The sequence below is a fragment of the Chelonus insularis genome, unplaced genomic scaffold (genome assembly GCF_013357705.1).
Source record: "Chelonus insularis isolate UGA/USDA-ARS -01 unplaced genomic scaffold, ASM1335770v1 contig_131_pilon, whole genome shotgun sequence".
NCBI lineage: Eukaryota > Metazoa > Arthropoda > Insecta > Hymenoptera > Braconidae > Chelonus > Chelonus insularis.
The window spans coordinates 2,736,498-2,762,684 of NW_023276372.1; the positions used below are offsets into that span (position 1 = coordinate 2,736,498).

Consider the following 26,187-nt stretch of genomic DNA (forward strand, 5'->3'; position numbering starts at 1 on the left):
AAAAGTCTCTTTTAAAAAATGAAATAATTTTTAATGAAATTGTAAATTATGAAGAAAGCTTCTGCTGGATGTATAGTGAATTCTTTGATAATGATGGCAAAAATTCCCGAGGGAAGCGGACAAAAGGAAAGACACCGTAAGGACACGTATCTCGAGTTACCGATTAAGGGCTCGAGTTATTAAATTAGGATGATACAGTGTCCCACGTCCCGAATGATTATACCATCTATGGAACGCTTTAAGATCATCGCTTCACTTCGGATATGGTCAATTAGCGATGGGGATCGTCACCCGGTTAGAGCAGTCTCCATGTATCGAGTTACTTACCACGTGGGAGGTCTCTACCGTCTTTTCCAACAGGATGAACCATTGGGATTTCATAAGAGGCTTCCATGTCCCCTTACCTCCCGCCTGCCTGGACTTGATTTTTTGAATAACATACGTGCCAAATAATATTTGGGCCTTGATGTATGTCATAAAGGTAACGTATTGAAATTCAAGTGCAACCGAGCGAGAGAAATCTTGATACATAAGTGATTGGATCATAGGTACAATCGAAAAGCAACTCCGGATGTAGACTGTCTTCAAGATAATCGTGCTACAATCGTTATCCCGTGGCATGTTAGAGTCAACGTATCATCTAGGCGATGAAGCGAATGCCCAAATGTCGTCGAGGTGTCTCAGTCGATTATAAAATATTAGCATAATGTCTGTGAGGATCCACATAATATTAATGTCCAAGCGTAGAAATGTCCAATAGTCAAAGTGAATAATTGAGTCGTAGAGAGAAGATTGGACGCGCTTAGCACAGATAAGAACATAATAAATTTAAGGGTATGTATATTATTCTTTACAAGCAAGTCTCTCATAGTTGAATAAGTAGACAAGAGATTCCTTCAAAGCTTGACTCTTGTTAACGTGATTTCCAGGTTGGGCCGTTGCGAATTGTTGACAGATTGCAATTCAAGCGAGAAAAGTCTCTAGAGTGTTGTAAACTTCAGCAGACCAATTGAGTGCAAGCGACTGCATTAGTGAGAAAGAGGTAAGACGAAGGAGAGATTAATCAAGTTAGAGTGAATACAAAGCCACAAGTTGACCATACGCCTCACACCTTGTTGGCTAAATAAAGGATACCGTTGCTATTTTAAAAGGCTCAAGACCTATAGTTAACAGGATTAACCATTGTTAATTCTCACGGAATTTAACTCTCACTAGTGTAATGTTTAACTACTGCTAGTATATACACTAATGGAAATAATATTAACTTACTCAAAAATAGTTTAGTATCAACATTTTATCTTTTACTGGTTATCATGATAAAACGATTCTCCATTCGAGAACTATTATGTTACTGTTAGCACGCAAGCGATTCAAATGTGTGATAGTCCTAGCGATATGATTGGAGTAAAATAATTCTCTAAAGAGAGAATGAGAAAGAATGACACGTGAAAAATACTAGCATAAGGTAAGAAGTGGTCTATTATATTCCTTTCGACAAGCAGGTAACTTGTTTTTAGCAACTTTCGTGTGATTGCGGTGATAAAAACTATTTTCTACCTATTTGGACCTGGACTCTCTTCCTCTTTCACTTCTAATCGACATAAGAAATATATAAACTGAGCTGAGAAAAGGAGGCCAGGAGAAAAAAAATGGAATTTGCGTCATTACTGATTCCCCCGTGGGCAGATACTCTCTCTCAAGAAAATACTCTGAGGTATGTCAGTGAATAGATATAGATACAAGTGCCTTCGAGTGCCTGTAATAGATAGAAAGATTATATTGCAATTGGCAAAGGGATAATATTTTCTCTCAGCGTGCCGGGGGATTAGTGCAAAATTACAGAGATCCGAAAGGGGACGTGCTTGGTGCAGATTCTCTTTTCTCCATCTTTATTTTCTTTCAATTCTCTTCACGGTTATATGTATGTACGACTTGAACAAATTTAACTTACACTCTAATTCGTATGCTACATCTTTCAAAGAGGTGTATTTGAAGGGGACAATATTAAGTTTAAAATATACTACATATTAGAGAGTCATTAAATTATTTATTTTTTTTTTTTTCCACCACCATCATTGTATATATTGATTTCAAAGTAATAATAGATAATCATTTATATGCTTAAATTTCAGTTTATTTAATATAAATAATTGCAGTGAATTGCAAATTACTGATAATTTGCAAAAGTAAACTTTGAACGTTAAAATTCAAATTTTAATGACTCAAAATTGAAGAAATACCTAAAGTACAAAAAATTATTTACATTGTGACAAAAGTAATAATTTTGTTACGAAGTAAGGGGAGTAAAATTAAACTTAAATACAGTAATACATACAAAAAATAATATGCTCTATTAGTTGAATTTATTTTAATGAGAGTGTTTAGAATGTAAACCAATGACAAGTATCCATTTCATATCACCTTTTCCTATTAATACAGAATATTATCATGAAACTTTTGCAATTATTTGAGAGCCCCTGCGGGCCCAGATGTTGTCTAATTAGGCAGACCGAGTTTAGAGTTTCCGGCAAAATTACACGTTTCAGAGCAACCGAAATAAAAGACAATTCATTATTGTAAAAGAGGTTCATGCGCACGGGCCATGTGTACACGCACTCGGTGAATCCTTTAGTTAAATATCCCCGCAGCTGTCGGTTGAAATCCCTCATACATATTATTGCGATTCCTAATTGGGAGTTTTAGTATCTGAAATTTGAAATCCAGGTGACATTTAAATTGGCATTAGTCAGTCTGGATATTTTAGGAGAAAAGGTCACAATAATGAGAAGGAAAATGGGGATAATTTTTTAAGTATATATTTTATATTTTATACTGGTATGTTTAAACTAGAGTAAGAGAGGGTAGATGGGAAGCCATCAGAAAGGTTTGCTCCAAGACCGTTGTTTACGTGTCGGAAGTAGACTATAATCAGACCATGGTGCCCAAAACCACAAGACAGACAATATTACTGTCATTTCGAGACACCGGAATGGCCTTTTGCTGGCTAAAGTCGAATGATTCTAGTATATTTTTCTCCTCCCTCACAATGAACCAATGGATTGGTTGAAAATTAAATGCCTAATAGAAGTAGCATTATATTCCAGAGGATATTTGAGATGTAACGTCAATTGTAGAATATTTCTGATTCCAAAATACTGGGAAAAAAATTTTTTCGTTGAAGCAAAAAATTATCTAAAACTAAAAAACATCTTGAATCATCGTTCTTTGAATTTATTTATGTAAAAGTTTAATCAAAAGAGAATAAATAATTGAGCGAGCAATAAATTTTGTATAATTTTAGTGAAAAACAAACAACCTCAAACTTTTATGACATCCATAAAAATATCGGAAAGTCAGAGAGGTGAAAAAAATTGTTTAATTGCAAGGAAACGTCAGAAGAAAATTCCCAGACAATCAATTGAAACAAAGAATTAACAATGCACCTATAACTCTGACAAAAAGCGACATATCTTCGGGAAGTAACGGTAGCCGATCGGGTAATAATGTGCGGTGTACCAGTAGTAGGGGAATGATGGCTTTACGCTCGCCTGCTGCAGTCTCCGCGGGACTTTAATTTATCGCTTTATGGTCCACTCTTGCTCTTTCTCTCTTTTCCTCTTTGCGATCTGTAGTCCGGACTGCCGTCGTTTGTAGAGTGGGCCGAGCAAAGAGACAAATGAACCGCGAAACAAAAGCCGTAGCGGGGGTGTACCGAGGTAGGGCGTGGCAACCAGAGGGATGTTAAGTCCTCGAGCTTTTGCAATTCTAGCATTCTCGTAAGTGTCTCATTGTTATCAAGTCATTGGCTTAATTTCACTTTGATTCAGTTTCATTATCTTGCGCTATAAAAGCTACAATAAATTTTAATTATTATTTTACATTACTACAATTATTTTTTTAATGTTTCAGATGGTGACTAGGACAAAAAATGGACCTTGAAAGAAATTTTTTGTTTAATTATTCTGATAATGGATAGTTAGGGCTTTAGATAAACTCATCCAAGCATTAAAAGGATAAAATTGAACGAAAATATTTTTAGAGTAATTTTTGATGTTTACTACTCCATTCAGCACAGAAGATTCCATGATATTCTACTTTCTTTAATTCGTAGATTGAAATGATTTATCCAAAAAGATTTTATCTAAAATCATTGTTGTGATAAATAAATGGGATATCTTCCTGATTTTCTTTTCATATTTTCCACTGTTTGCTTGAAAACAAAACAACCGCAGCTGAATAAAAATTTTGGCATGTAGACAAACATCAACAAATAAAGTTCTCACTAAGCCTGTAATGATTGTACAATGACTAAATGAAATTTGAGTTAAAGCCAGAATGAGCATAAAACTCCAGAAAATTGACTTGAGAAAATATTCAGCCTATTATACCATCCACTAAATTAGTCTCACATTATGAACTCACCCTTTGAGAGTCTCAGTTTTGAAAATTTAAAACATCCGTTTAGTTTAATATTATGAATGAATTATCGATGATAAATGGTTCCTTCAAATCGTCATGTAAAAATAGAAACAAAATTTTCTTGAGCCACCATCGTTCCGTTAAATTTGTTCATTCTTATAATACTGAGTGCAATGGTTTGGATAAAATGTCAACGTGTTACTTGTTAAAATCTTTGACGGTTCATTAAGACAGAAAGTACGGAATTTTTTGGGATAAAATCTCCTTTTTTTGACAAGCTTGACAAATTATTTTTTCTTACAATCTATACCGATTTAAATCGACACATTTAGGAAAAATTTCAAGCTAAATCATAATTATCATTCCAATAGCGATCGTTTTACTTTGAAAAAAAATTCTTAGCATTAAGGAAAATAGTAATTCTCAAAGCTAATATTAACTATTTCGAATTTTTTCCCCCAACGAAATGATTTTTTCTTCAGCATCAGAGACTCATTGAAAGAATTTTTTTCAAGCAGTCTTTAATTTATAACGATAGTAATTTTATTGGTAATTAAAATTAACAAGCTATGCTGCCAAATTAGTCTCTAATACCTCAAGAGTCTATTATCTCAGTCAAACTTTTTTGTTTCGTTTCTTTATTCTCACCTTCACCCTCTCCCCTTTAGCGTGACGTTGAACGCTGCGGTAGTTAAAAGATGGCAGTGCTACCATCATCAATAAATGTCACAAAGTTATGTATTCCGCCTCGATACACAGCCTTATTTACTACATAGCACCTTAATTATCACATCCTCCCTCTCGTCGCATTATCTCCACTTCAATTAAAGTGTTTTTTAATGGTTTTATTAATAAATAAATAGAGGGTTTTCAAAAATTCATGATCGAATGATTGGAGGATGTTAGTCAATACAATTCACATAAAGATTAGACAAAAAATAAATGACGGTAGCTGTAGATGGAGATGCTGATGGTATATAGGTTGAAAATGTATCAGACGATCTGTCGAAATGATTCCGCTTACTCGCCACAGGGGAGCTACAAAAGAATCAACGTAGGACAATGTAAGAGATCGAATGTGGCTATCTTGCTACTGAGAATATTTCATTTACCAGACAAAAAGCTATAGTCTGAGTATCTTCTTTTTCTCACCACAGCCAGGCTCAAGGAATTCAAATTAATATTCGGTGCTGACGTACGAAATTACAGATGAGCTCCAACACCGCCGCCGCCCGCCAGGAAACAAATGGATGACGATCATGCTGTCTGCAGCGACGATCATGACAATGCTGTTGGAGAGTCGCTTGCCACCTCATCATCTTGGCTTCGCATCCTTTCTCTTAGTAATTGCGTGCTCATTACAATTTAACTTCTTAGTGATTTTTTTTTTTCGCCTATAGCTTATAATATTCTCTCATACTCGTATTCTTATTATGTAAAAAAATGTTGATGCATATTTTTTAAAAAGACAAACCCATGTGTTTCATCGTCACTGATGAACGATGTCTTATTGTTTGACGAATAATTTAGTTAAAGTAACTAATCGTTTGCTTCTTTTAACTTGCCGGCTCCTCTCCGGGAAGCCCTGGCTCCGATTGCTGGACTCTTGCGGTTTCTTTGTCATAATTAATAGTCCTTCCCACCGAGCCTACTACTTTTACCTAAATGATTTACCATTTATCTTCAAAGCCTGCCAGTTTCTTGACATCCGGATCTTAATTCCAAGAATTTTTACTCACCTCCTTCCGGTTAATAATATTGATTTGATTCACATATGCCTTGAATCGAATATCATTACATGCAGAAAATCCACATTACTCACCACCATTGTTGATCCATAGATCTATCTAGCTATTATTAGCATTTCAATACTTGGCTTCTACCTTCCACAGCTATCTCACTTGAATAATGGACTTTTGAGTAGTTTAATTAAGAAAATTTTACAGCTTTTAGAATCGATATTATTGATGAATGATGATGATGTCTATTATTTTTTTCAAACAATACAACCTATTAATAGTTATAATCATTATTGCTAAAAAAAAACATGTTTATTAACTTGAGAAAAATTATTTGAATGAATTGGAGTATAATTTATGAAGAAATTTCTAAAGTTTATTGTTGGTGAAGATAATGATGTGAAATTGTAATTACCAATGAACAAATACTTATTCATAATATTTTATATTTATTAGTTTGTTGAAAGATAAATTTTTAATTTAGGTTTTCATTAGTTTAGATAGTATTTTATTGCAGTAGAATTGATATTAAACATACTTAGCTCTTAGAACTTTCTCTTGATATATTCTCCAAAGTTAGCTTATTTAGCAAATATAAATTAATGTTTATTTTTTTTTTAACGCGTGGTTGATGTAACATAATTAAACATAGTGGCCATAAAAAAGTAGGATACAAATTAATAATGAGTGCAGATTAACCCAAGTTATTCCGACTGTGGTTGTCTTAAGAGATGTCGGATTAGCCGTTTGGAACGGATCTTCATGTACGATAAGGCTACACGAGCACTTTTACCGCATTCTATTCTGTAATCGGTCTTTCTAGAGGCGCCATATGTTTGCGCATTAACTTGGTGTTTAGTGTATTATAGAGAAACGGTAAATGATGACGAGGAGGAAGCTTTCATCTCACGATTAACTGTGATAATCATCACACTCAATTACAATATTTAAATTCCCCACCGACATATGTGTGCATCACAAAGTCCAAAAAATTTAGAGAAACGGATGCGCCCACTGTTGTCTATAAACATTCGTTTTTTATCGCGATCGAAATGACTCATTAACTCTCATTTTTAACAAGATTTGAGCTTCTGATAAATGATATATATATATATATACATTTAACCATTAATGATATAACTAATTCATTAAATAATGAGCTCGTTTCATTTTTGTCATCGTTTTCAAGCCAATAAATAAGCTCTATATCAGATTATTTATATAAAAATTTAATAAAGCATGAAAATTAAATAAAATAATTCTTTTGGGATCATTATGATAATATGACATGTTGTTACTTGGAAAAGAATTACATGTGAATTATTTATTTAATTTTAAGATGGACTATGTTTGATGAGAATACAAAAAAAAAAAAACAAAATTAAATTCAATATTTAATTTGTATTTTAAAAAAAAAAAAAAATTAAATAATTCATGTTTTATAATGGTTTAATAATTTATTCGGTATTATATGGACGAGTTATCAAGAATAAAAAATGATTATATTCCCAGAATAAAAACAACAATAGTGAATTATCATGATCAAAATAACTCATGATTAACCCCTTATTTTCCACAAAATTCTCGAGTGTGACAAATGATATAATACATTTAAATATTAATGATGTAACTAATTCACGAAATAAGAAGCAGATTAAATTTTTACGTAGTCATTTTGTGGATAATAAACACACCATCTGAATAGTATAATGTATAATAGAATTTATATGTGACCTTTATCAGCCATTTGTCATCATGTGAGCGACGAAGCGAGCGTCAAGCATCATCATCCTTTCCCTCATCTCACAGAGCAATAATACTCGATTTCCAATACCAGTGGTCCAGTTTAATCGATTAGAACAACGTAGCTAGTAGTCAATATGCAAATTTTCCGGTGATGAAGTGCGTATTGTGCATCAAGATTCTCACTATCTACAGCACCAATCACACAACACAGACACCAGTATTTAATACGAGTATTTTACCTGTACTAAAAGTTGTCAAGACAAGCGTGGAAAAGGATGAGGAAAGGTATTCAGTGAATACGTGAGTTCTAATGGTAAAGCGGAAGTTGAAGCAATTAACGATATAAGTGGTCCGTTGGTCTTGAAGAGAGATAAAATCACATTTAGCCCGAGAGTCGAGCTCGACTTCTCGCCACTTGTCGATGATGAGATAGCAAAAAGGCAGGTGCTTCTTACACACTTTTGCTTGAGTGTGTGTATTTTGTTCTCACTTTACTTTTATTCATGTGCTAAACTCGAGAGTTTTTGTTACAAAATTGCGCGAGCCACTTGCAAGTTTCGAGCATGAGGAAGCCCTGTAAAAATATTATACGACCTTACACACCAAAAGGGTTAACCACATCCTCTGTTGAATCTTCTGTTTCTCTATCAACGGAACTGCTCACATTTCTGTCAAGCGGAAACGTCGCTTTGGATGACGATTGACAGTAGTTACCGCAGTAGTAATATTCTTTTTTTATCCATTTTTTTTAAGGGATGAAAGACTTTAGTAGTGTAACTGAGAGTTGGCTTTTACGGTGGGTGAGTCTAGAACTTGAAATTGTCCCGGTTCGATGAATTTACCGGCTAGAAAATCGTTAGCCCCATACTATCTAACCACTAATAGGCACCAAATTAATTTCACATAATTGGATGAGTTAAAGCAACTACATAGTTTACCCTAATAACTACAAAATAAGCCTTTTTCTTTGTAATATCAGCGCTCTGCATAATTACTTCAAGCTGCTGTTCTACGTGTAATTGACGAGAGGTAAATAATTGCAATGAGAATCATTAATATAAAGAGAAGGATAATGATTAATGATATTCAAAAAATTATGTTAATGTCTAGAAGTAAATTTAGTATAATATATTTTCCATATAATAATTTTTGCTATACAGACATTATTATACAAAGCATAAGTTCGCTATTATTTTTTGCTGCAAGGTTTAACATTAATCGCACGGCGAACAAGTTACATTTTTTTTCGAACGCATTCGATGCGACGACAACGCATTTTTTAAGTATTATCGCTGTTAATATCATACTTTTTTTATACTACATCATTTCATCACCATCATCATCATCATCATCACCATTACCATATATCCTCACATTCATATTTTTATCATATAATCTACTTTTATACATTCATAATACTGGTAATTTTTTTTCTTAAGTAACGTAGTTACGAATTGATGGAGAAGTGTGGCCAAAAATTAAAAAAAAAATAAATAAAATGCGCTAGGCGCTTTTAAAACATTTTATCCAAATAAAAATGCATAATATATATATTTGAATCTGAAAAATATTTTGCAATATGCCAACATATAGATTTATTTTCACTTTTTTATTTGTTTATTCAATTAGTTGATTTATCTTAGAATTAATTTATTAGTGAAGTATTGAGATTTTCTCATATATACTCACTCATTTCACATTCATACTTCCGCACTCGCAATTCAAATTACGTATATTCTCGCTCGTAATGAACAGCATATTTACAACTTCAAGTCTTAAACTAAATTGGAAGCTTAATTGCTTCCTTATTAATTGAAAAAAAAAGACTCACAGTCTGAGTATCATTATTTACACTTCACAATGTATCCAATTGTCTACATGTAAAATTAAAAAATCATAGATAATATTTAATCATGATTCAGCAACAAGTCTTATGATTTAGTTTGATGACAATATTCATACCTGGCAACAATTATCCATCGATTCCAACATACTTAACACAAAATATTTGAGCCATTAATTTAAATTAATAGAACGGATCATGATAATTTTTTTTCCTTCAACACTTATTATTACCTTCGTTTTAATTAATTGTCTTTGTGGATATGAGAGTAGTGAATAAGAGTTTGGCCAAACAAATTGCACATTTAAATTTAATACCTCATATTTTCTGCAATTGACACGTCAGATTTATTATATGTATGAATATATCTATCCATCCTACACACTCGATTATCCACCACAAACATTATTAATGTGCATAAAGTCTCAAGTCGGTTAACCGCACGTCACATCCTGGCTTTATATTTTCTCGCAAATCTCAGATGTCTGAAAACTTTATGCCATGGCCCGTATCACGTTTCTTCCTTGTTTCCGTTATCCGGTTGTCTCTGTAACACTCTGTTTATTCACTTAACTTGCTAATCTATCATCAACCTGGTGACTGATCAGGATCACTAGACTTTTGAATGTTCCAAATATGGAACGAAAGTTCCCAGTCCTAGACATCATGTATACTTTCATCATCACTGTCAGCTCGTTCGCTTCTTGGACTATCTTCTCTTGGTGGTGGGGACCTCTCTAGACTCTTGCTTCTCGTTCTTTCCATTGCTATACGTTCCATGTGTTCTCGATCTCGAGGATCTTGCATGATTTCAGGACTTTCTCTGTTGTAATAACTACTTAAATTAGAAAGACTCGAACTAGCAGCTAAACTTCCTAATGTTGCGCTTGGTCCAGCAGTCAGCATTTGCATTGTTGGTGGATAAAATCGGTGAGGCATTGGTTTTTGTAACGTGATTGCTGCTGCAGCTGCTGGTGGTCGATAGAAAAGTTCATTTGGTGGTGCTACAGGTGTTCCAGGATACCAGTAAGGTGGTTGTGTTGGAACTCCAGGACGATTTCCGTACATACTGTGAAGAGCCACGTAATTGCCTGCCTCGGCTAAGATTTCGAAACTCACGATCGTTTGTCTTTTCCATTTGGTTCTGGAACAGAAAAAAAAAATTGAAATTAAATTTCTTGCTAACAACGTACTCATTTTTCAGAGAAAATAATTTTAAATTGAAATCATTTAGATTAATTTTTTTTTATCAGTAATTGATTTATCTTGAGGTAAAAATTAGTTAAAAAACAGGTTTTAAAGTTGAAGATAAAAAAATATTTAATGCTGCTATAAATAATTGCTTGTACATCTATTTTCAGTTATTTTGTTGTCAACTGTTGACATCTAACAGATATGATAATTTTGTTACAATCAAGAATGACGTAAAGATATGATAACTTTGCAGTTTTATTATTTGTTAATGAGGAATTTAGTAAAAATAATATCTATATAGCTCTGAAATATCTCTAAAAAGTGATATTCCAAGTCTTTGAAGTAAGCAGGTGTTTGCTGGGCTCCAAAAAAGATTATTTTGAAGGAAAGTTTTATCAGTAATCAATTTTTAATGGTCAAGAAGTTGAGTTAGGTCGTAAAAAATGTCAAAATAAAATAATTTTCTTTACAATAAAAAAAAAAAAATTTGAAAAAAAATTAACAAAAACAAAAAGATTTTGTAAAATAAATACTAGTATGGAGACCATTTAAAATGAGTGATTATAAGATTGAAGCAAAAAATTAAATAAAAAGACTTTGGTCAATAACAATTTAAATTTTTATAAAGCCCATTTCTTTGTTGGTGCACATTTAGAGTGAATAAATATTGAAATGAAGTAAGATTAAAGCTCTTTAAACATGTTATTACGATGTTTATGCAGAGTATTAGTATGTAGGTAGTTTAAATCGAATAGTATATCTAGACATCACGTGTAAAATTAGCGGAAGCATGAGTACGAATCGACCAGGTTGACTTTGGAGTATGGCACACGGTGGTTTTATATGGCAAGAGAATGATAGGGCATTGGAAAAGTGGGTGGAGAAGGACTGACCGAGCAATCCTATGAATCGCATCGAGTAATCACAATTTCAACTCCCTTTTGCTACCCTCTCTCTTGACCCTAAAGTCGTATGTAAATTCTCATCTGAGAAAATTACGCTAAAACGGAATGGCGTGCTACCAAGTGGTTACGTTTGCCACACTGCGGCCCTTATTATACTAACAAATAGCCCATGGAGTTCAGTGGCTAATCATCGCGTATCATGCCACGCACACTGACGCCCAACGCTTTTCTACTCCTAGCCTACACGCTTCCAAGAAGACATATCATGACTTACGCACGCGTATTACCACTCATTTGTTACTAATAATCATAATGATTAGAGATAAACAACTGGACACACTGGAGGTTGAAGCCATAAAGTAAGCCGTTAACGTATTACTTTTTATAGAACATCTTTTGAATAAGAAAGAAATTGATTCTAAACTCGAACCAGTTGGTAATTTGGATGAATTTTATTTGACATACAATGACTTGATGGTTTGGAAAATTTGCCAAGGGATATACATATATAGGGCACATTGAACAAAATAGTAACTTATATAGAGATATATTGTATGGCATTATAAAAGTCGTTTATGAATTTTAAACAGTTTAGATCATTTCTCATTTTAGTCTGACATGAGAGGAGAAGGATGCGGAGAATGGAGAGTACGGACATTTGATTCGAGTGCGATTATATGATGAGTAATGTTTTTTAATACCTCGTCACTATTCTATTGCTCTTCCCCCCCCTCCCCCTTTTTTTTGGTATACAGGCGTTCTCTGAGTGCAACTATACTCCAAAACACCCTTAATTGGCTTCTACCCTCTCAGTGCACTCGAGCGTTATTGATTTATCACCTTAAAGATGTCTTTATGCTTTCAAATATTTCGGTTAGATAAATATCTGCTCAAAAGACTTGTAATAAATTTACTTTAATTGTTATCTTCAACCTAAAATACTTTTTTTTCTACTCTAATCCAAAACTATCAACTTTCAATCAATTCATCGAATCATTTTCAATATATTCTTACGTAATTTATCATTTATAATTATTAGTAATTTTATTATTAAATTGTAGAATATTTTAAACAATAAATTGAATTTAAAAATCAATAAATAGCAATTAAATATTATATGACATGGTATAATTAGCAATAATGATAAAGTATAGTAATTAACAATCAATTTTATAGAAAAAGGTTTTTTTAATTTCGCATTAAACGATTGAATGTTGAATAATCAGTTCGTGGTAATTGAAACAATATATTAGAAAAAAAGTGATAAAAAATAAACGTATTATAATTGGAAGATGGATAAAAAAATGATTGTGGTTTTTATCAAGAAATTAACGACTTAGATGCATCATTCAATGATATATAAAATAATAATATATATAATGAATAAATCAAAGAACTAATTTATAGTGTATCATTTCTTAGAAGTATGAGATATTGCGTAAATTAGTGATATATTTAGTTAGAGTGATTAATCTATCGACTATAAGTAGTTGTAAGAGGTAAGAAAAAATAATAGAATTACATCCTCAGAGTATATATTCTATACAATACAAGAGTTAATGTATTTATAATGGCTGTAATTCTAGTTTCTAGTTTCTCGTCTGCGGTTGTAGGGGTCTGGCATGTACGTCATTGACGTCTAAAGTACATGATAATAATAGGTACAATCATTTTAAAAAGAGTAAAAATTTATGAAAAGTGTATAAGAGGGTGTTCTTTTAATAAATTAATTCTCTATCTAACAATAAAGAAAACATCTGTTTGATGAGAATTAATATGAAATAGGGGAAGAATGGTAACAAAGGGAATTATAATTGTTGCTTATAACTATTACGACTTTATGATAAATAAATACATGATATCATCAACTTATCTATTAATCGCCCTTTTAAATGTGTGTACACAAATTAACTAACTGATATTCGATTATAAATTATTTCCTCTTTACATATTTATACATTGTTGAAGAATTGTAGTTGGTAAATAGGTCAAAATTAATGCGATTATCTATAGCAGCAACATTATTATTAAATTAATAACAATCCAAGTGACCCAAGTTTCAACCTCAACTTTACTATCGAGTTTAATTAATCTGTGCTTTAGCAGTAAAACTTTATCAACTCATTCAAATAGTAAGAAGAAATTTTATTTTATAACTGAGAACAATTTGCTAGCTAACATCTAGATGTTCTCAGGAATTTCATCATCAAAGACTTATTTAGTACGTGTCCAATTGGCTTTATTTTAATATTATGATCATTTTATGATTTTATAGAGTGGACTTTTCACGAAAAGGAGAACATATAAAAATAATAATGATCGTGTGTGGCCGTTATAACGATAGACATTGGAAGTAGCGTGGGAAGTAAAGCCAGTGTCTTCTTCCTGGATTGACTTCAGCAAGACATTCTCACGGTGTTGCAGTGACACAATATTATATTCTGACAAGTACAAAACAAGTGTCTTTTACTTCTTACTACAGTGACAATTGTCATTTGTCTTTAAGATCATTATATTTACCGTATAAATTTATTTGCAGGAGTCATAGAGCGATCTGTCATTGTGGGATAATTGGAGGGATTTAAAAAAGGATGAAAATAGATTTATAGGAGTCAGCGTGAACGTATAATAATTTTCTTTATAGTCTTCAAAGTGTGGTCATCATCAGTCAGTTGGATATATATGTATACAAGTCAACTTGCAAGTCTAGCCACCACAGTAGTCCATGCGTGTAAGAGGATTCTGCCCTCAGGACGCGACTCATAATTCTAGAGTATTATGCGGTAGCTCAAGCGAACGTACTAGCTAATTTGTTTCTTTTAAACCATTTTTCTATCCGCATTTTAGGATAGCCAGGTAAATTGCTCCAACGACACGGCGGAAATAAATGAACAATTGGACTTTACAAGGCTATATGTAGCAGGCAATGTGGCGTGCGATGTCCTCTAGCTTGTTTTCTTTTTTTTAGCAAGATTAAAATACTTGAGAAATAAAAGTTTCAAGTTGGACTAAATAGAAAATAAAAGGTGAGTTTTTTAATGGATTCTGCGATACGCAAGCTCACGAGTAAGCAACTTAACTAAACCTCAAAGACTAGAAGTTGACTAATGTAGGTTTACATCAACATGAAAACTTGTACGTCACGCTATGGCGGTTTGCCCATACGTCCATACTCGCGCCCGTGATTAGCTGATAAGTAGAAACGATTTCTCGGGGGATAATTTAACGACCCGTAACGATTGCCCGCCTCTCAACGTTCCTAAAACATAATCCATGTTGGAACATAATCGGGGAAAAATCAAATGTACACTTTTTCCTTGAGTTATTCTTAAAAAGAACCTCATGATAGCTCTAGATCAATTGATACTTGGATATTATTATCATACTTATCAAGACTATCTTTGGCAAATGTTTTTATAATAGCTGTGATAAAAGAGTGCTTTGCTAGCAGCAACAAAAAGTAAAAAAGTTGCTATGTAAGTGAAAACTTTTATTCAGAGTGTTAGAAAAAAAAAGCCTCTAGGGTTATTTTATTATTCATACATTTAGCGGGAAAAAAAAATGTTATTTTAATGGAAATTGATTTCTAAATTCCTTTTGAAATGTTTAGTGTAATGAAATGTCAGAACAAAATTAAATAGCTCTACTTATTAGCAATAGCTGTCCAAGTGTATCAGTTATAATTAAAATAATTCTACAAATGATAGATATTTTTCAATAGAAACAAAATGAGACTTTAAATGAAATCAGTATTTGCATAATAATAATTATATTATGTCAACATAACATTTTTAATTTATTCCTGTTTATAAATGTCATATCTGGTATTCAGACAGGTAATTTGATTCGGCTGATTTAAGTAACAAATAGAAATAAATAAGAGATATGTTGACATCAACGTTCCATTGGGAATGCAATACGATTTTAATCAGGTGTGGTGAGGAAGAATATTTATTTCAACGTTGATGATGATAATTAAAAAATAAAAAATGAGTTACAAGGTAAAAATATTTCTTCCTTTTTGTTTTTTTTTTCCTCCCGATAGATCATTACAAAATTCGACTATTTTTCGGTTTAGTTCTTTTTTCCGGTTGGAAGATGAATTGAAGCAAAACAGAGAGATAGAGGAGAGTTACGATTAATTGAATGGAGTGTAAAAGAGTTGTAGCAATAAAAAATGAAAAAGTAGTCATTTATAACCGCTTCTGAAGATTTCTACCAAGTCACTGGCGCCTGATGACTATAGCGATGGCTTTAGATCCTCCGCCCCTAGCGATTAGTCCGGTTGTGACCGGAAAAAATTCAAATGATGCGCTCGATGTTGTTTTAAAGTAGCAAACAGGGAAAAACGATGCAAGTAAACGAGCTTGACTGGGAGTAATATGAAGGTTCTCGGGTATTTAGTGGCAAGATGCGTTTAACTTCTTAAACGAGAGCCTTTATCGGATGCCGATTTGAGTCCTTCAATTCGTTATGGGTTTTGACGAAGAATGAACCGATACAAATTCATCTCAACCGATACAAGACTTTGATAATTGAGTGTAGAAAAAGCTTCTTGTTTTATCCTCTTTCTAATTATCCATTTCTTTGTTCTTCTTAATTATTTCTTACAACAATTTACTTCGTAAAGTTACTCAAAAATTGCTTTTAATCTTTTTAATTATCTAGTTAAGGAAAGAAAAGTTAATGATTACCTTCTATTTTGGTACCACGTTTTGACCTGCGTATCGGTTAGATTTAACTTAGCCGCGAGTTCCATCCGGTCCTGAACACTCAGGTACTTTTGTCTCTCAAAACTTTTCTCCAATGTTTGAAGTTGATTATCAGTAAATGCTGTTCGGGCTTTACGTTGCTTCTTGCTCGGTGGTGATATTGGTGTTATTGAAGAATCCTTCTGATTGTCCTCATTCACACCTGGAACACCATTAAATGATTATTATTATGATGGATTGATAATATAACTATTTTATCAAATCAACTTCAAAATGAATCAAGGTAAATTTAAATATTTTTTAAGATTAATTTTAAAATAATTTAAGTTATTTAATTGAAGTTTGTTTCATTTTTGTCATTTTTAAAAGTGGAACTTTCATCACCTGGTCATCATTAATCTGAAGACTAATTTCTCTAAAAAAAATTTGCATGGCATAGAAATATTTTGATGTCATAAAATTATCTATTTATTTGTCTGTCTCGTATTTTTATGATTCTAACGATCTGACACTCAATTCTTTTTATTTCAGATGCTTCCGCGCCCACGAGATGTGATTGGCTAACGGCTGCGGATTACGCAGCCGCGTCGTTGACCGCGCAAATTATTCTAAAAGCGTGGGTGTTCCCTCGGAGAAACAAAAGATGTTTAAATTTTCTTTATCTCTTGTAGCGGATAAAAAAAAAGAAAAAAAAGAAGAGGATGAGAAATATTTTCCTCTGGGAATCGTAAAGTATATCTAAAAGGCCCGTTGTCGGGAGTTCATCGATTGGAACCGGCGGATATAGTTGATGATGGCAATAGCCGAACATGATAATGGTGGGGATGGAATTGAGGGATAGAATGAGAGAAAAAGAAAGAATTGAGATTGAGTTAACCCAGGCGAAAGCGCGGCTCTTACTCCCCGTTTGATCGGCCAGATTCGCTTGAACGATTTGACTCATCCACCATGTTGGGAAATGGCAGCCATTTCTTCACGAAAAATACGCGAAAAGCTTCAGTGCAACTGAGATAAAGAATACATGATAAAAAAGAAGCTAGACTCCACTAGCAGACCAGCGATGCAGGAATACACTCTAAAGAACGGAGGTTGGAAAACTAAATTTACTATGTGATACACTTAGAGGAGTCCCGCTGGTGGAGTTTTCTTTTTGAGACACTTCCAAAACGTTAGTCGGAACTTTTCCCTGAGTTTTTCAACCTTTAGATCCCAAAGTAACTCAAGACTGTTTCGTATATGACTTCTCAGAGCTTTATATACTGCTAGAAAATTTATAAACTTCTTTTTTGGCTCATTGTTTGTCTTGAAGTACAATAACAACACTCTGATGAAAAAAAATCTAATAAATATACTACATAAATATTATTAATGACTACATCATCATCAAAAACTTTCCTATATTATCGAGGTTATCAATAAATTTGTTCTAATTCATTTATTACTCCAAATGTCTGACATGATCTTTTTTATTAAACTAATACTACTTGATCAAATATTTATCTCTTCATTTAATAAAGATAAAATGTTTGGGTTAAATTATTCGAACAATAAGTCGATCAACAATTTAACTGAAATGATTTCCATCAAGCCTAATGTCTTCCAATAAATAATTAATTAGTTGATAAATAAAAAAACAGTGTCTAAATATTGGGATTTTACTTGATCAAATAGAAATGAAAACAGGATGGAATAAAAAGAATATTTGTGGTTGCGCAAATGAAGTGATTTTAGAGTCGTCAAAAAAGGCAGAGCGTGAAAAATGGTATTCAATTCATGAGAAGTTACCCTCTCAAGTGCTTTAGAGTATAATACGCAACCCCTAAATTTCTCTGGATACTGGTCTTTGCCCCTTGTACAACAGTCACTAGTCAATGCATCCTTGAATCTGACCCTCGAGTCATTGTGTTACCTTTCGACACCTCTAGGGAACAAGGAATGAACGTCATGGTTCATTTTTATTGGTTAATTTATTTATTCCCTGTACACTTGACAAAACACTTAAAATCTATTTTCCAAATCAATACTCAATTATGCATGATACATGCTATAAAAAAAAAAGAGAAAAAAGTCATTAGCTTATTACTCTTAATTTATTTCATTATAAAAGATATAAAAGCTTTCAGATCTCTTGTCTAATAAACCAGCAGGTATCACACGGAGAAAATAAAGAGTCGAGGGGCAAAAGGGGATTTAGTCACGCAATAACCCTGTTAGCGAGTCACCAAGTGGTTTACATGCTCGTTCCGTGTATGTAAGTTTACATTTAAAATTGTAGCAAACACATGTATTTGATGCGTACGAAGAATCGCAAGTTGAGTGTCCTGCAACAGCAGGGTGTTCACCACAAGTTTTGTTCAATTTGTAAAGAGTTTACGTAGCGATTTTGTCGCGTGCCAATTGCGCGTGTACGCACTTCGATCTTATATTTTGTTACGTACATGGAATACACATGTGTGTAAACTAATATAAAGAGAGGACATTGACATTGTCAGATACAGTAAAATGTTTATGATGAGTTTGAGATTTTATTTTTAAATAAATTGCAGTTGCTGGAACTGTTTTAGTATTTTTAAAATAACCAACCCTACATATACTACTGTCATAAAATATTTCTCCAAGTATTATATACATATATATATTTTTTTAATAATTAATTATTGTTATTGTCACGAGTTTTCTACTTAAATACTTCATTTAAGTATTTAACAGGAAACATTTAAGAACATTTAAATGTTTAATTGTTGATAAAGTTAGTTAATTATTACAAGGAATGATAATTATTGAAGAAATAATTAGCATACTTATTTCATCTGACATTAATATGATAAAAAGAAAATGTTAATTACAAAAATTATGTATTAAATATATTTTTCAGTATATATTGATTTTTTTTTATCGACATAAATAATAAGTATTGTGAAAATGACAAATAAAAACTAGTAGGAAAAATAATAATAATAATAATAAAAAGAAAATATTAAACGATATTTATTTTTAATTTATCGATGCATATTTTGATTTGATTAATAGTTATATTATTCCAAGCATGGCATGGACAATTTTCATTAAACGAAGCATTCAGGTTCCATTAAAAAGCGATAAATAGATGCGGAAGTATTTGATATTCTACAATAAATAACATTTTATTGTTAATTAATAAAGCTGTGAAAGTAGTTGGTAATCTAGGGAACCAGTTGTTATTTACATGATGATATTTTTATCGACAATTATCCAAATGAATATTTCATGGGTTTATTATTTTGCACAGTAGTGAAAGAATTTTCTCAGAGAGGCACAAAGAAGAGGGAGGGCAGAATTGAATGAAGAAATCTCTTCCTAAGGGTAATGTGAGTGGTTTGCCCTCGACAATGGTGGAGGTTAAGAGGCTTTTGCGAATCTCGTTATACTAGCGTTGAATATATACAAGTTACACGAATCCTGACGACTACACGATGACTGCCCACACTAATATATGTATTACACTTACACAAATATCATACATGCACATATACGTATACATAAAACTCCATCAGCGTGACAGCATTCAGTCTCGACAGATAATGATGACTCGCGCGTGAATAACAGCATGTTGGTCGGGTCATTAGCATTCATTTGGTATTACACATACGTTTGCTTATTTTAATTCAATCGTATTGTGTCACATACAATCTATACAATCTCATAGAATATAGTAGTGGGCTCTCATTTTAATGTTAACTTCCGTATAACTGTCAGATGAATTTCGCACACCCTTTGATGTGTTTAAGCTTTCCCGCGTGTGACAGGCTCCAACCAAAAAATTAATCCTACAGGTCAAGATGCTGACAGCCGTTGAGGAGAGTCATAGTCAAGCAATACAATATTACATTGAGATCTCTAAACGCTTGCCAATCATTTCCGGTTTAGGGATTATAAACGGGGCCGTGACAATTGCTCGACACCTTGGCGTTATTCCGACAGGGCGTGAAGCTGATGGTCGTCTATGATCTACATGTTTCCAACGGGCGAGGCACACTCTCTAAGCGGATTAAAGCCAATTCTACCACCATCACTATTCAAAACCCACACTTTTTCCTCTTTTTATAATACATATTCCATCAACGCTTCTCAAGTTTTCACGCTTTTTGACTTCTGACGCTTTGTATAATAATTTCAAAAAGCTTTTTTCCAATGTTATACTTACCCAAGCACGCGCCTCATATGCTAGCTAATCACTGCACATTAATTCCTTTAACCGTCGGTTCAAACACTCGAGCAAAATTGCCTCTATTCAGATAATCAAGTTTCAATGATAACGTAAAACAGCCTAGAGCATGTTATTAGATAAAACAAATGCGATTTTTCGTATCACCACTTCCACCTTTATTACTTGGTGCTGTTTTTATTTATTCTCGTTTCTACATAGATAGATGCTTATTAAGGCTTACAAATGATAATCACAGACAATTGTGTGACGCGTTTTTTTCTGATTGTTCGAATAATCATGGAATTAATTGCCCCAATAAACAAACAGAAAAAATATTATAAATGAGAAAGAATATGATATAATAATAGATTGTATTTTTCTTTCATTTCAGAAAACAGGATTTGGGTTAAGGCCATTAGGTACCATGTCATTATCTTCATCATCAAGAAAAAGAAACATCTTTCTGATACTTAAAAGCTAGTATAAGTCAAGAGATAGTCACTCAAAGGATTTCCGTGTCAGGTATATACATGAATGGAGTCAACCAACAAGGGTCTATATGATTAGTTAAAAAAAATCCAATACAAAAATAATGTTACTTTTAAGTCTGTTGGAATATTACAATTCTTAAATGTTTTAGGTATAGTTTGACTACCGACAGTGATGATGCTGATAATTATGAGAACTTACCATTAGAAGGCACAGAGGAAGGATCATGATGACTGGCATCACTGTCGTCATCTCTTTTCCTCTTGAGGCTGGGTGTACGGGACTGTCTGATGCTGAGGTCTCGTGGAGCTGAAGGAGGACTACCAGGTGGCTCTTGACTTGGTAATGAAGACGGGCTTGATGCGTCGGCCAAAATATCAGTGATCATAAACCTTGACCTATGTGGCATCGTTGTGGAAGCATCACCTGATCGTTCAAGATTGCTACTATGATTGCTGCTATTGTTGACGTTGTTATTTCGAGCATCAAGGCCATTCGAGAGCCTATCAAGACTCTCTAGCCCCCTATGAGTATGATCAAGACCAGCCATGCGACTTAGATTAAGCCCAGCACCACTTCCAGCTTGGACCGTGATGCCACTGAGTGCTGTTACGTGATGACTTTGATGATGAACTGTCATTGCGAGGATTGGTGACCCCGGAGGGCTTTTAGTTACTGATTCCTCTGCTGTCGCCACCACGTCTAGACTCTCGTGGAATCGAGATGATAAAATTTTGCCGACGGTGAAGAGTCACCTGCTGATACTTGGCAGTTAACATTCACCAGCCAGACGAATAATTGATTAGCTAATTGATATGGGAAATGTGATGGCAAACAAAGTGGAAGAAATGATGGTTAAGTACAGCAGAGGTGAAGGAATATTGAACAAAGTTGATATACTACTCAGACTGTACATATAAGTTTCGTTTGGCCGCGCAGCAATTAAGAGGCTGCGCTTGCTCGGTTCTTTGCTTAATTGCTAACTGCCCAGTTAACATAATTACCGTGCACAGAAGCACGCCCGTCAGCCATTTCCGCTTTTATTTTTCCTCTTTTAAACTCTTCCTCTGCTGTTGTTATAATTATTAGTGACAGTGATTTCAACTAAATGTTGCTATCTTTTCACTCATTTTTTCATCAGATACATGAAAAATATTTCCAATGTATCTCACAGCTAATGAATTAATTACTCAGCAAATTGATTATCAACGTATCCAAGAATGATAAAAAATGAATAAACAGAGTCACTCTCACCAGCACATACATAAATAGTTTTCAAACAACTAGCTCTCAAGTCATTAAAATCACTTAATGGCATCCACAGGCTAGTAATTAAACCAATTAATTAACTCAGTTAATCAACACAAATAGTCTCGAAATGTGAGTATAAATAGTTAAAAGATGTAATCATGTAATATACACTCGTGATCAAGGACTCGTATCGTTCAACATGTGAACGTATGGATTGAGCTGACTCGACTGAGCTAAAATGTTCAAGTCGAGGCCAACGAAGGCTCCTGGGGCGGCCATATCGTGGTGAAGGAACGCCCCAAGTCAACCCCACTATACTCAACTCTCTGCCAATGGATTCTAGAGATTGTAACGAGTCAGCCAATGGTGATGATGAAAACCTCAGCATTCCACCGTTCACGAGCTACGCCCAAGTAATTTGAAATGTGTTTCAGCAGTAATTCGATATAAAATTGTAGTTAATATCTTTCATTATGGTCGGTCGTGCCGAGGAGGATTACTGGCGGGGGGCCAAGCGGAAGAAAAAAGACCCTCGATGAAACGTGGGGCAGAAAGTGACAGAGTATAATAGGGATATAGAAGTATGAGAAGAAGGAAGCTGCGATTTGCACGTGAGACCAAGTGAGATCGAAGATGTGATGAAAAAAGAATATATACAGAATGGATCGAACCAACGCCAGGAAAACGATTGAGAGCAAGAGGAACAACTCTGTGTACTTATATTGGCAAAAGCCTTTTGAATTAGCAAATTTCTCTTATTGCCATTCACCCTCTTCACTTTTCCATCTGACATCAACCATTCGATTTGTAAAAGCTTTTGGAAATCATTTCAAACCTATTTATTGAATTACTTGTCCAATATTGTAATTAGTATTATTTTATGGGGTGGTATCTATAAAAAACAATTATGCTTATCTGATTGAATCTGGAAATTGTGGAATTAATATAAATTAGTCAGTCACATATATAAAGTTGGCTCTTTACCATCTGGACTTGCTTATGTCATTTAATTTGTGCTTACATACATTCAGGCGGAAATGACTTGCGCCCTCAGGCCACTTTTCTGTACTTTCCAAGCTTTTATACTTGACTATTGCGCTGTGAATATATTCTATACCAATCCTGTCAATCACGGTCACGACATGCCTATAAAAATGTTTACAATTGACACATGTTGACTTGACCCACCGGAATTCATTGTTATCAATAATACAGGGAATGATATAGAGCACTTTGTAGATTTTTATTATTTATTTATAACTGTTATTTTCATTCATTTATTATGCATTTTTAATTTTCAAAATTAGTATCTTTAATTGCTTTTTATGCCGTGAAAGGATTTCCTCCATTATTTATGTATAAATAATCAGAGCTGATAAAAAAAAACGGATTTAAATGTAATTTAATATCAACTGATGTCAATAAACTTTGACTTTAATTTTTTCCTCGAAGGTTGGTTTTTTATTCTTTCGAATTAATACATTTGATTTCAATGATTAGGTTGTTTTCTATAAATAAATACAGTTGTTTTAGAATAGAAAATGTTTCTTTTTTTTTCCTCCATAATAGATAAACTAAGCTTGTGTAAATATGATTAAGAAACTAATTTACTTTTTTCTAGATAATTTTATAAATTATGAATAAAAATAATTAATTAAAGAATGAAGTAGTAATTGATCAAGATGCAGGTGAGAATGAGAAAAAAGAAATATAATTTATTTCTGTTAAAACTATTTTTTAAAGCAGCAACTTTGTCGTTTTGTAAGATTTAAAATGGTTTAATTAACTTTTTTTTTTCTTTTTTCAGAAAAATGACATTGACATTAAAGAAAAAACATGCAGGCAAGTGTGCGCGACAAAATGCGTTGGTCAGAAGAGTGGAAAAAAAGTTAACGGAGCTCGTAACGTGGTCATCAAAGCGTAACATAGCGTCTTATGAAGAGACCAATGTATAAAAGTAAAGAAATAGTTGATGATAACACCTAAAAACACATCACCTTAAATAAATACATGAGATTATTTTTCCAGACAAACTCGTACATATCAAGTAGCATGAGTAAGGCAAAAAGTTAATAGCATTAAAAGCACTCTTAATTGTACTCCAATTAAATTTTATGAAGTTCATGGGAGCATATGGGTGTGTAATATTCCTACCAGAATCGGTGTATGTAAAGCAGGAAAAAAATATTATACATAATAGGTACACCTATTTAGTCCTATTAGGAAAATGGTTTATTTTAAAGGAAAAAAGCTTAAGTCCGTATAGGATATGAACGTGAATGGAATTAATGAGCGTTTAAAGCGTTTCTGAAAACTCTTATTACTGATAAGAATCCTGCCGGGAAGTAACACATATGTTCTTTGAATGAGTGAAAAATGTTTCTACATTAACATACGCACATTTTACATAAGTAATGCTAAACCAAGTGAATATCGGTAGCATATCCGGTCGAGCAAAACGAACTTCAGTTCTAAGGGAACTGATATGGCGTAGAAAATACTAGATGACAGGCATATAAGGTAGAAATCACCAAGTTTCGCACGAGCTCTATTTAAAAAGTTATGGGCAACTAATGAAATATTTATTTTACCACTGATAAAAAAAAACTTGTCTATAATATTCTTATATCAAGATGATAAATAAATTTTACTCTCATCTAGAGTTGAATGAATGATTGTTCATTAGAAACAACATAGCTCTAGTGTTTTATATTGTAATAAAACAATTATTTAAATGTTATCAAATGTGTTTGTAGATATCTGATAATTAATTTGTAATTAAATGATCAAATGGAATGTGTTATCATGTGCAATATGAGCTTGAAACTGCTAATAATTACTTTAAAAATAATAGAGTGTGATAAAAAAAAAAAATCAATGAAATATATTATCATCAATGCTATCACAATTTATTATCAGGATTGAAACTAAGTGTTCTCACCTGAACTATCCAATACCAATGAATAAAAAGTCACACAATAAATAAATACTCCAGCACGATAGCTAACATGTTCAACTGCTAAAATATTCTCTCACGAATGAAAATAATTTTTCCCTCATGAATGAACATCTAGAAGAATTGGGGAATAGCCGCATCAAAGATTACCAAGTGCATGAGCACACATAATAAGCTAAAATGTTGATGGAAAAGGACGATGGTGATCGCAGCAAGTTGTTTGTGATCGCACTTACATGCACGTTCTTATAGTCTACACGTATGACCCGTCTAGCGTATCCAATGCATATTCATATGGCCATACATTACTGTGGCATACAGCCAACCAACACGTCGATCTTAGATTAAGGTAAACGCCGGTTAAGTTAACGGCTAAACTTGCAAAGTCCCCTTTGAATTGGCAAAGTTGAAAATATGCGCGCGCATTTATGTCGTAAGTGTTGCTACCGTCACTGGTTGTTTTAAATGTCCCAAGAGAAGAGCACTGGCAAGAGACGTTCACTCGACGGATTATCAGCTCACAGCTCGGGTTACGTCTACGAGCCTCCATTACCGGCAATTTGCATTGATAGGAACAAGCAACCGGCTTAAAACCGATCTAAAAGCTACTTTACTAGCTAACTTCTCGGATTTCGTTTATCATGAGGCATTCAGGGTGATTAATTTCCCAAGAACATGGTGCTCTTGTTAATTTTATCAATTCTTAGATTAATTTTCATCACTATTTAGTCGATTTTCATTAATTTT

At 33.3% G+C, this 26,187-nt stretch overlaps 1 protein-coding gene across 1 annotated transcript; it reads right to left on the reverse strand.

Annotated features, from left to right (window-relative positions):
* Nucleotides 1-9,077: 9,077 nt before the first annotated feature.
* Nucleotides 9,078-22,698, reverse strand: LOC118073996 (homeobox protein ceh-31-like). The gene is made up of 3 exons (XM_035094831.1): nt 21,435-22,698; nt 16,541-16,760; nt 9,078-10,891 (listed from the first exon to the last, which is right to left on the reverse strand). Exons 1-3 carry the CDS (start codon nt 21,871-21,873, stop codon nt 10,405-10,407), a joined length of 1,146 nt encoding a protein of 381 aa, XP_034950722.1. The 5' UTR covers nt 21,874-22,698; the 3' UTR covers nt 9,078-10,404.
* Between the last annotated feature and the right edge of the window lie 3,489 nt (nt 22,699-26,187).